General features: G+C 37.4%; 1 protein-coding gene across 7 annotated transcripts in view; it reads left to right on the top strand.

Moving 5' to 3' along the window:
- The window catches only part of STARD13 (StAR related lipid transfer domain containing 13), a 298,693-nt gene that overhangs the window by 78,912 nt on the left and 206,787 nt on the right, over positions 1-12,994 (top strand). For all 7 annotated transcript variants that reach the window (XM_061993647.1, XM_061993616.1, XM_061993630.1 and 4 more), the window contains 2 exons: positions 467-613; positions 5,583-5,717. In XM_061993647.1, the coding sequence (XP_061849631.1) occupies positions 467-613; positions 5,583-5,717 (282 nt within the window). The remainder of the gene's footprint in view (positions 1-466; positions 614-5,582; positions 5,718-12,994) is intronic.

The following is a 12,994-nucleotide window of genomic DNA, read 5'->3' as shown; positions in this document are numbered from 1 at the left end:
ATGGGCAGAGGAAAGCTGCAAGACTTGATGAAATTTGGAATTATAATAAGGAATAAAATACAGTGCACATGATGACCTTCAGTGTTCTGATTGTTATTGACAACAAGCAATCGGTGTAGAGATGCTAAAGTAGAAGTGGCTGAAGGAGGAGACATTAAAGTTACTTTGATTTGGTCTTGGTTTTGCTTAGCTTGAACTAGCAGTGGTTCACCCAAGATGAAGTGTTAGAAAGCCATTCAGATTTACAGAAGCGGAGTGTAACCATTTGAATATGAAGAACAGCTATGAATATTTGTCATCATGGTTGGAGTGATAATTGAAGCTTTCTAAATGGAGAAAAGTTACTCAAGGACAGGGAAAGAACTGGCCAACTCTTTCCTTGAGGGCTAGGAAAAAAAAAAAAAAGTCATCAAGTTACAAAAAGCTTGAATATTTTAAGACTTTACATATGTTTGATTTCTTTTAGACCCAACCAGAAAAAGGATCTGAATGGTCAGACTCTATGTCATGTCTTATGAAGAAACTGGAACAACTGAATTTAGATATTGAAGAAGCTCTGAGTGCTGGCTCTTCTCCCTCTAGTACTCCTTCCACCAAAAGGCACAAGCAACTGGTAAGAATGTGTGTGTCATATGATACATTTTCTAACATTTAGCTATCAGAATCTCATCAAGCCATAGTTCTCAGATCTGATTGTGTTCTTGGATAGGCTGAGAAGGTCAGGTTCAAGGATGAAGTAAGTTACAGTTTTCACTCCATAATAATGAAATCTCGATAATTTTATTAGACAACTAACAGCCAAATAACCAGAACTGTCATAGGATGAAACTTGCAAGTTTTGTGTCAGTATGGCTTAAAATAATTAAACACTTTTTTTTTTAAGAGAGGAATTTTAATCCAGGTGATTTGATAGTTTTCCAGGATAGAATATTGCTAATTTAAAGTTCCAGAGCTAGCCTATTTACACTTGTTCTATTTATTTAAAGATATAACAGCAAGAGCGATGCCATGTATCTTCACTGAGAGTTGAAATTCACGTTTTTCTGTATTTTATGTGATTTAGAGCTTCATTTCTCGAGTTGATAATTTTTCATGATGGCAGGTGACAGGCAGTTTCCCAAGATTTTATTTTGAGGGCAAATGGGATTAAGGAGCAATGATATTATTATAGTAATTTTTAATTTTGAATAAGCAAAAGTTTTTATGAACATAAGTTACTGGAGAGTGAACACCATGAGAAGTAGGAGTGTTTGTTCCCTGCTTTAGGCTATGATTACTCAGTTCTTAAGATAGAGTTGTCTAGATTTGCGGCAGTTAGCGTTGGCTTGAGATTCCTGGAAAGAAAGGTTTTTTGAATGTTTTTGCCATTGCTGTTCTTTCATTGCTGCTTAATTTTGTAAAAGTTAATTCTTTCAGTAAATGTCTTGTGTGGATCATAATGTAAATGTTCACGTCTCTCAAGGTAGGATGTTCAGAGTTGTACATCAGTGTCATGCTTTGCACTACATGTTTTCATATTCTGCAAAGTGTTAGTAACAATGGTCATGACTCCATTTCTTTCTTATTGTGCATATCAGCAAGTCAGAACGAGCTCTGTCAAACCAAATTAATTTCATCATTAATTTGTCTCTTAATGGACAGTATTCTGTCTTCTTGCTGGAGACTGCTCAATGTCTTCTGTCAAAATACAGTGGCACTGTAGTCTGCTTTTCTGCCTGAAGTGAAATCCAAGACATTATTGTTTAAGACCTTCCCATTGTGAGGCTGTCTCATTTGGTCACCAGTGATCAAAATACCTGTGATTTTATGGCTATACCTACTCTACTAAGGCAAAAGACATGATTTTGTTAGGCATCATTCTTTTCCCTTGCAGACTTGAATATTATAGGACAATGGACTTCAAATCCATTGCCTGAGCATTTAGTGAAGGGTGTGTAGCATGTAGATAGCAGAAAAACAAGTCCAAATATATAATGTTTTCAAATGCCCTTTGATACATAAGAACATCAAAAGTGGTTTCATAGAGAATACCAACACCAACATTCCAAATACTTGCACTTACTGAATGATAGAATCATGCAATGGTTTGGGTCAGAAGGGTCCTTAAAGATTATCTGGTTCCAACTCTTTGCCATGGGCAGGGACACCTTCCACTAGACCAAGTTGCTCTATCCAACCTGCCCTTGAACACTTTCAGGGATGAGGCATCCACAGCCTCTCTGGACAACCTGTGCCAGTGCCTCACCATCCTTACAGTGAAGAACTTCTTCCTATTATCTACCATCTTTCAGTTTTTAGCCATTACCTCTTATCACTGCATGTGCTTACAGAAAGTCCCTCAACACCTTTCTTGTAGGCCCCCTTTAGAGACTGGAAGCTTGGTGGCAAGACACTTTCTGAGTACAGAAGCCAGGACTTTGACAAACAGCCTTTTCCCTGGGACATACGCCCCCTTCTGTGCTAGTGATCACAGAATCACAGAATGTTCAGTGTTGAAAGGGACCTCTAGAGATCATCTGGTCTAACCCCCTGCTAAAGCAGGTTCACCTCAATCATGTCACACAGGAACACGTCCAGGCGGGTTTGGAAACCTCCAGAGAAGGAGACTCCACACACTCCCTGGGCAGCCTGTGCCAGGGCTCCCTCACCATCACAGGGAAGAAGTTTCTCCTTATGTTCAAGTGGAATTTCCTGTGTTCCAGCATGTGATACAGAGTTGGTCATGCTTAGAATGTTAACAAAACCTACTCCCAAGCCAGTCTCACTGGTTTTGGCAGACATTTCCCTTACCAGTAGCTGCATCTGTTTGTGTAAGTCCAAAGATATTTCAAGGATATTTCTAATATCAATGACAAAATTACCATTTTCTTTAATACTATATTTGAGCATTATACTTGTCTTTATCACATAATGTTTTCTTCTCACTGTCTACCAGGACAGCTTGCTTTATTTTAGTTATCTATGGACAGGTAAACATTTGACTCAGACACATTTTTATTGTGGCTTTTTCAACTGGACATGTTATTTAAACTTGAAAGAGCCAAGTTCACAATACGACGTGGACAGGCTCCAGCCTGATGACACCAGCAAGAACAGAGCAAGAAAAGAGTCAGGGAAAATCTGTTCTGGAAGTGATGATGAGATACCATTGCTGTCTACCACAAAGATATTTGTAGGACAAGAGAATCATCTGCCCTAATTTAAATATTTAAGGATAATTTGCCTCAAAATGAGTTGACTTTAGTCTTCCCATGTAGTTAAAGAATGAAAATACATCCTTCTAAATCTTCCCATGAATTTACTGTGAATAAAGATGTTTTGCAAATCTCAAAATGACAGTTGCAGTGGAAAAAAAAAGACTGAACTTGTTTCCATACAAGTTGCATGAGTAATTTATCTTCTATCAATTCATCCCATTTGGCCCATATTTCTTATTATAACTTGTAATTTGTTCCACAAGTATCAAATGTTTTATTCTTGTCACTCACAATGAAACTTAAATAGAAAGAAGACCCATCTCAGACATATGTTTACTAGTAACTGTATACATTTGGCTTCTATAAAATGATGAACCATTTATGGGATCTTCATATGTTTTTGTCTTATTTGGATTTATAAACTGGGAACTGACACAAGAAATTATGACTGAAAATGATGTTGGGTGAAGTGCTCACAGATGCCAGGACAACTTGTAGACCAGAGGACTCTGAAGTAGGTGATTACCATATGAGTAGCAGCGTGGTTGTTGGAGCTGCTGCTCTGAAAATTGGTCTCTTGAGGGTTTGGGCAATTTTTAACAGGCAACAGAGTATTTGTTTCTTATGGCAAATGCTGTGTCTCAGAAATACATTTTGTAATTTAATTGCTAGCTTGAGCCAGTTGGTTTTCTACTGAAGGATTTTTCACCTTTTTGTGGAAGTAACTCTTTGATATTCTATTATTCATTAAATTTTCCTGTCGTGAAGGTATGTATTACTAAAAATACTTGCTTGAACAAAATTTTTACAGGAAGGAGTCTGAATATTTGCTAAATAAAATAGACTGGGTGAATAAATGTTATGGGACTTACTGGGTGGGAGTAAGGTGTCTTGTGCTATTTTGGTGAACAAATTTAAGGTGTTTTCTAAAACATAGTAATTTTTGGATGAATAGTAAGAGTTGGTCTGTCCTTACATCTGTGTAAACTGCAAGTTACTTCTTACTGGGGAATAGTATGGGGCAGCAGCACTGGCTGGATGACTCAGTATCTGATCCAGAAAAGATATTAAAAATAATTATCTGTCATCAAAATATATTATTTAAGTACAAAAAGCTGAGCTATCTGAATGTACTAACAAGCAAAACCACTAGCTTTGGAAAACTGCAATTAATAGTATTGCTTCTCTAAAACATCTACTTTTCCTAAGAAAAAAGGTCTTCCTAAGCAATATAAAAAGAGGTATTTTGTAAATGAGGCAGCAGAGACAGAACACCCTTGCTGTGAACAGCTTGTTTCCCTGTTGTTTAATGTATGTTTCATTGCCATTTGATGTCTAGTACTCAGTTTCAGTACAGAAAAAAAACAGCAGATCTGAAGAACAAGAATTTTCTTTTCCAGTTTAGTCCTTTATCATTCATGGATAGTAAACTGAGAAATCCTGCTTGATTATAATGACTCCATCTTCTATTAGAGATATGACTTTCATAGAACAAAACTTTGTCTTTATCTTACATGTCCTATTAATTTTTCTGCCCTAGTTTATAACCTTCAAACTTTTTTGGGCTGCATACTGATTCTTTTGTCAGCTTTTCAAAGCCTCCTCATTTTACATCCCTAAAAATGTTGTGAAGGGGAGCAGCCAGAAAATGGGACGATTTTGATTGTACCCAACAGCTGGGGACTGCTCTGCAGCACAGCCACAATCCTGGTTCCCTGACTGGTCCCAGCACAGATATTGCTGGATGGCAGCCCAGCTTGTTCCTTGCCCACATATCTCATTTTTCTTTTGAGGCAAACAAGGATAAGTAGGGGAATGTTGTGCAGTTCGTCTCTTCCCAGCATGGCATTCAGTGTGGCCAGGTACATGTGGGTACAGAGTTAAGACGTGCATCTTGTTAAAAATGGTGTAGGAGTGGAGTGATCAAGTGAAGTCTCCCCAGGTTTGAAAGACAAGGAAAAGTGGATGTGGAAAGTTCAGAGTCTGATATTTGAAAATGAGAATTTGCTGCATCTCACTTTAAGTTAGAAAAATGAACATTAAATAAAATTAAAAGATATGTTTAAATAATTTGAATAAAACCATTTATCTTTCTAAGGCAGAGGTGATTCAGTTAATTGATATTTAGAAAGATATGCTACTATTTATTAGTTCTCCAGTTGTGTATATTAGCTGTTAAGGAAACCACTTAATATCCAGATATCTAACATAGTAAGAATGATGCAGCAGGTAGTTTTAAGAGAAAAGATTCAAGCCAAATGTTTACCTTACACCAGAGGAAAAAAGCTTTAAAAATATAAAAATCCAGTGTTTTTATCTTGCAGTTCACATTAAAGATATTTATGACTTGCCTTTATTTACGGGGTTTTTTAAATTCTCTTACAGTGCCCTATTCAATTGGAGACCAGCTTTTATGCCGATCATCAAGGAAAGGGATCTTCGAAAAGTAGAAGAGCAGAATACCAGGATATAGACTGTTTATCTTACCCAGTGTCAACTGGAGCACGACCTAAAACTGATGTAAGTCGTTACAGCATAGTTAAAACAATCTGTGACTCTCAGGTTCAGTAACCTGAAAATTTACCGTTTATCATTAAAATTATCCTTGTGTTTCTTTGAAGTAACATGTTCAGCAAATATTGCACTACAGAGAGGAGTACGATCTGCAAAACAGTTTATGAGATTCCAGAGCTATGGAATTCATCTAATATGATATTAGACAACACTAATAAAGACTTCTACATCTGAACTAGTCACTTAGATTGCCCTCATAGACAGTGGAAAGAAACAGGCACTTCTAAAGAGTGATTCATCTCATCTGGAGGTTACATAGGATAGATTCCAGGCATCAGAGCCACTACTGCATCTTTTTCTTCATTGCTTATTTTAGAATTAGTCTCTTAGGATTTTTAATTTGTTTTTTGCTTATGCACAATTCAGGGTGGATTCCACTCTGCATTCTCTGTAAGCAAAAGTGTTCAGCTCTGGATTTTTAGTTTCTAACCAATAATGGCAACATTTATTTTGTGGGTTGTTTTTTTTCACAACGTAGTGCTGTAGTCTGCAATCAAAGTCTGTTAAAATCTGTCAGAGGGTTTTCTCAAAAGGCTTTTATTCACTTTCTCAATAGCTAAATATAAGCTATTTTAGGATCAGTGTCTAGGTTCCAAAATGCAGATGGATTTTGCCTCAGTTTTAAATTACTTGGGAGCCAGCAGTGACCATGATCATCACAGAAGATAAAAAAGGCTTCACTGGATTGAATTAAAGGCACTGTTAGTCTGGTATCCTTTCTTTGGCATTGGCGAACATTGGATGTTCAGGAAATAAGTGTAAGAACAGGATAAGCACTTAGTAAATCATCTCAGCTTCCTCTGAGCTATTTATCATGCAGACACATTGAAGGCAGACACTATATTGCAGTTTTGTAATTAATAGCCCCAAATGGTCTTTTTTGCCACTAGTTGTGTCTTTTGTATTCACTTGTTCTTTTGATATTCAGAGCATCTTTTACCAGTGAGTTCCAAAATGTAATTGTGGAGTATGTGAAAAAACACCTATTTATTGTTGTAAAATTGCTACCGGATTATTAATTTGTTTGTAATTCTTGAACTGTGATAAACTGAATCTTAGGAGTCTAGTAGGAACTAGTGAATGCCTGAGACTGGATTTTATTTTCAGCGTCTGACCGTATTTATTTGGATTGAATTTTATCTGTTTATCTTATGCTCATTCAGAATCATAAGGTCCTTTTGCAGCAATTGGCAGTCAGACTTTGTTTTTATTAACCTCTGTAATTTAATATCATTGGAAGACTCTGTCCCTTTTTATTCCTCTCTTTTCCAGATCGTTTATGAGTATATTGAATGTGTATCTGTGAGACTGCCAGGCAATATCCATCCACTGTAAAAGAAAACCAATTATTCCTATCTCTTTTTTTTTTTCACTTTTAGTTAGCAATGAAATGATGTTTTTATTTCTTGACATCTTTTTTTATTGTTCTCCCTCGACAGCATGTTTTGAGTCTGATAGACAACTACAACAGAAGTTGTTTGAAGTGGAAGGATATTGTATTAGCCAAATCACTCATATCTGCATGATATTCAAAGAACTTGGCCTCCCAAAACCATACTTAAATTTCTTTGTTAGCCTGTATTACTATTGGTGCATTTATTCTGTCCTTAAGCATTCTTTCTGGTAATTTTCTGCCACAAGTATCAGTCCTACTAGCACCTCTTCCACAAACAGCTTCAGAGGCATTTTCAGATACTGGCATTGCATATGCCACCCTCCATTCCTCCAATCTCAAATCCAATAGGTTTTAGCAATAACTGCCCATTAAGTCAATAGCTCAGCAGTTCTCTTTCTCCTGATGAGGTGCTTATTTCAAGTTATGTATGCAATTTTGATTAAAGCAAAATCTGTTATATTAAAAGTATCTTTTAAGACATTATACTTTTCTTCCACAAATGAATGATGTGCATGCCACCATAAAAAAATCTGTATTTAAGTGACCTAATCCTGTTCACTGAAATGGAAATTTGAAGGTGAGTTCCACTTGCTTACTAATTGAAAACATTATTGTCTTCCCACAAGCTATTTCCTTAGAAAATAAGTTCACTGTTTTTCATTTCTGCAAAAGCACAATCATTTGTTCTCATCTGTTGCTTATTCTAGTCGAAATAGGTAGGAGAATTCAGTAAAAAGGCATTCACCAACTTTGTTTTTTACCTCTGCCAAATGTTTGAGCATGTACAAGTATTGTTGCTTAATGGCCATCTCATTAATACTATGTAAATATTTTTGAAGTGGTACTGCAGTAATACTGTTGTTTGACTAGATGTGTGTGTGAGAGAAGGCAGAGAACCTAAGTTTTGGGTTTTTTTTCTTCTTTCTGAAGTCTACATTTCTCTTTTTGTTGAAATTCAGGAAATGCTAGTACAAAAAAAACCCAGTTTCGTAAATCTTCATCAGTACAGTCCATGCATTCTGTCAAACATGCCTGTAACAGTGTTTTAACAGCAGTGTGATGCAGAAAGTACTATTATTGCTTAGTGAATCATCTAGTCTAGAAACCTACTGGAGGCACAGATTTTTTTTTTTTTTAGAAATTAATGGGCTATTTCTTGAATTGGCCAGTGCTTTAAATCAGAGATAAATCCTGAAACTGAGTGTTTTCAAATTTAATTCAGGAGACTAGATCCTTATACTTCCTTTAAAGTACTGCTTTTCCTGTACATGCTGTATTTCAGGCAAATACAAATAATGCCATGTCTGCCTCCAGGCATTCAGTCTGCTTGAGTCTGTCATGTCTCTCCAATAACCAAATTTTCACTGCTTATTCCTGAAGATACTGACTATTCCATATTTTTTAAAAAAGGGCATCTCTGGAGGTTTTTAAACCCTACCTGGACACGTTCCTGTGTGACCTGATCTAGGTGGACCTGCTTTAGCAGGATGATCTGTAAAGGTCCCTTCCAACCCCTACCATTTTGTGATTCTATATAAAGGAGATGGATCCAAATGACAAAAGGGCTAATTCCATCTGTGTCATACCCAGGTTGCATCTGTTTAACTCCCATGATCCAAGTGGTCTAATACATTACTTGGGAGTAACACAGAGATAAATCAGATCCATTGTATTTTGATGATTTAGTTTTTCTTTTCCAATTTTGTTATGAGTTGGGAGGTCAAAAAGAGCTTATCTGTCTCCACTCCCCAGGAGCTCATATACCCGGGCATTTAGAGAACCAAATGCTCGGTATCTTATTGAGATTAGCAAATGTAGCAGAGAAGACCAATGTTAGGAATAGCAGGGGTGCTGTAATTCAGGAATAATATGCAGAGAATTATGCAGGACAAAGTTGTTCAATTCTCAGTACAAGGCACTGACGTTAGCTGTGCACTTTCATGGAAACCAACTAGGCTGACAAGTTAAAAGGTGCAATGAAGGTTTCTTTGGCAAGCTTGTGTCACAGTAGGTATTCTGCTAATATGCCTTTAAAAGATGACTCATACTTGTTACAGTATTTTGAAAGAATAGTGAAAATCATGGGCTTAGGTCAATGATGTGTCATGTCTCCCCTACTTCCCTCACAAAAATTGTTTCACTGAAAGGTCATTTGTGAGGTACTAAAGGAGATAGGTACTGAAGTTGATGAGAAAGTCAGGTGTCTGAGGGACAAACAGCAGTTTCACCAGACAAATGCTGGCATTTGTAAGTCCATCATAGAAATTCCGTTAATGGAGAAAAGAAAAGCACTTCTACAGCAAGATCCATGTCCCCCTGAAGTAGTCATCTGTTTGAAGTGCTTCATGTCCCCAAAGTGCTGATGTTGGCTAGTTGAGTATTTGAAGAGGCTGGAGTGACTGATTTAGGTGTAGGTGCTTAGAGCTGGGTGAGCTAAATCCCTCCCTTGCCAAATGTTATGATCTGGCATTTAATGGGCAGCACCTGCCTCTCCATGCACTCAGCAGAGGAAGCTGAGACCTGGATAGTCTAATACTAGGTGGCATGAAAACCCTCTAGATCTTACAGATAACACAATACCCTCTGCAGTGTGTACTCTGTGAATTAGTAAGGGAATGGAATGTCATATATTGGTAACAAAGAGGGCTTTTTCCTTTATCTGTGGTAAGTCTGCTTTCATGTTTTCTTTTTAAGTGCAGCTGATGAGCACAGTTTTGATTCTCATATTTTAGTTGAACGGATACCTTGAGTTCATTAAAATGGGAGGGCTAAAGTTAATTTTATAGGTTTCTGGCTTGTTTTAACCTGGATACTCAGTCTGGTTCACTGCTCAGCCACGTGAATTGGTAGGCTGGTGTGAGAGAGGGACAGAGCGGCTAGAGATGAGACAGAGTGAATTGCTTCTTTTTCAGTATCAGTGTCAGCCTCTATTAGCTTAAACTGTTTATAGAGCTATAGTTTATCTGTGCTAAATCACTTGATTCAGAAAATGAGAAACAAAATGCTGTCTTGAAACCTACATGACTGAAAACTGTTTGTGATCCTTTTAGGAAGGATATTTTTCTCTTCTTTTTTTTTTTTTTTTCTCTTCTCAGAAAGGCTATTTGATGCTATAAACAGTGTCTCAGAGTTTAGGTCAGAGGTTCCAGAGATGTCTGATATCTTCTGACATTGTTTAGAAATGTAAAACTAATAATATTGTAATCTGTGACTATGAGTCATTAAGTCATTATCTCTCTGTAGGCAATGTGATGCCTGCCTGACCCTCTGACATTGTTTGAGGCCAGAGAAATTCAAAAGTAAAAACAACTGAAGCAAAATCAGAACCATTGTGTTTCTCATGCACTACTTGTTCAATATTGCTGCCCTTGGACCAGCAGGGATCAGAGATTATTCCATTAGTGAGTGTGTGTGACAAGCTCTTTATCAAAGAGCTGCCAAAGTCCAGCACAAAAAGAAGTTATAATGTGACAACACACACCAGTTTGTCTTTCTACTAAGCACTCTTCAGGAATTTGAGGATCTTAAAGTATTTACAAATCTTAGGCTGATCCTTCATTTCTCCATGAAATATATAAGCAGAGTCTTCATTTTACATCTGAGATGAGACAGTAAGTGTCTGTAACCTGGCTCTGAAATAAGTTTCACATACTGTCAGTGCTGAATGTGGTCATAAATCTGTTGGTTCACAGTACAATTTACAGCAGCAGTTATGTCCATTATCTGGTAGGCTTTATTTCCTTAAGTGAAAATTAGGCAGATCATGCTTTACTCTGACCTTGCCCTCCATTGACAAAATTGATAGTAAAGCCTCAAGAAGATTTCTACAACCTCTGGGCAAAGATTTCTGACCTCATAAGCCCTCTGCCCATTCTGTTGTCAGGCTACTTTGTACAACCCAAGAAGTGCAAGAAGCCTAGACCTGAAGTGAAGGAGACTTAGTGTTCAGTGCTTCATTTTCTCAAAGAAAGGCTGTGCTTAACATAATTATTTGGCTTTGCTGGAGGTGAAGATTTCTGTCTGTAGTTCAGCTGCTTATATGAGCAGCATAGTTCAGGCAGATAAGAGATGCAAAAATCTTTGTAAAAATTAGGTCCTCATTGACTGTCTACAAGTCACACTGGTTGGTTGCAGCATGGTCAAGAGCAGAATCTATACATAACTCTAGGCCTGTGCTTTTGCCTGCAAACCGTCCTTCCTCATGAAGAGTGCTAACTCCAGTTGTTCCCACTCTTGTGTAAATAAACTTCAAGCTGTGTCCTTCAGTCACATAAATTGCTTTCCTATGTATCCTTAATGTTGGTATTACTGATGTTGGCAAATTAGCTCTACAGTATAGACACAGGTCGCCTGATTCTTCTTGCTTTCAATACTTAATACGACCAGTATACTGCTGGGACAGAGGTAAAGTGATCCACTCTGCTTCCAGCTGTATCCTGTTATGGTGAACATCATCACCTTTGAAGAGGATTGCTGCCTTCTCATTCTTCCCATGCTCTACTCACAGAGAGGAGATGACTCTTCTTGCCCAGGAGCACTCTAGACTGGTTGACTGATTTCCTTCCTTCCTCCCTCCTTCTCTCCCAAGAGCTATATATTCCAATACAGATAACTGATACTCCAGCCTTTCTCATCCACTTTGTTTGCAGTGCATCTGACAGCACTCTGACCAAAGTCTGCTCCCAGCAAGAAGTGGTTGCAAACATGCCCAGTGTAGCCCTTTCCTTTTGTCTTTATTCCCTCCTCCCATCAGTCAGCTCCTTCACACAAAGCTGTCTGTGAGGCAGACAATGCCATGTTTACACATTACACTGAAATCATGATGCCACAAGTCTCAGAGAACAGGGGAAGCTCAGTATAAATTTTAGCTTTGCTCAATGTAAATATTTTGTACATTAACAGATGAACTTTCAAAAACTTATGAAAGTAAAACTAGCAGATTTAAATCTCATCTGTTGCATCTTCTAAACAGTCCTAAATTCTCTGTCTAAATTCGCAGTCTGCCCATCCCTGCAGATCAGTGAAACCTCAGTGTAAATAGAGTCTGGATTTGTGAATCAAGAAGATTTAAATAGACCAAATCAGCAAATACTAAATCCATCTCACTGAGCATTTGAGTAGCATTTGCAGGACTGATGCCAAAGGCTGTCTCAGGGGTTCAGTTCTGATGGTGGCAGAAGGAGGCTTTGAATTAGAAAAGTTAGGTCAACAGTTATTGTGTTTATCAGAACTGGCTAGTAACCAACTGTTACACATTTACAAAATGTGACGCATTCTTACTTATTTTTATGCCTAAAATTACCATAAAGAGGTAACAGGACTATCTAGTAGGCCACTGCCTTTTCATTTTCATCTTGAGCTGACAGTTCATTTTAACAGTGCTTAGAAACTTTAAACTGGAACTTGGCACTGCAGTGCTTATGTATAATAGTAAGAAATGCTAACATATTATTATGAAATTGTTTTTATTGAGAGATTACAGGATTGTTACCTGTTAATTATGCTGCATCCTCTCCTTGGAATTCTGCTTTTGAGTTTATGTGATTAGAATTAATAAGGGGATGTTTTGTTTGGAATTTACTTTCTTTCTTTTGTGTGTGTCTTTACTAGTGCAAGAACAGACCAGAGAAACAGAAGTTGTCCCAAATACACACAGTCCCAAAAAGTTTTCCAAGTGCACACTTATAGATCTCCTTTTTTCTGATTCACCAAATAGCTTTTAGATTTTACTCAAAGTATTTTAGTGAGAAGACTACAACATCTTGCACCATAACTGCTCTGCATGTAGATGGTTGGAGAGCAAAAGGATTGGTTTATGTCTTGATGG

Source organism: Colius striatus, chromosome 1 (assembly GCF_028858725.1).
Source record: "Colius striatus isolate bColStr4 chromosome 1, bColStr4.1.hap1, whole genome shotgun sequence".
NCBI lineage: Eukaryota > Metazoa > Chordata > Aves > Coliiformes > Coliidae > Colius > Colius striatus.
The sequence above is the reverse complement of the archived record's forward strand: the minus strand, read 5'-3'. Positions and strand labels throughout refer to the sequence as shown.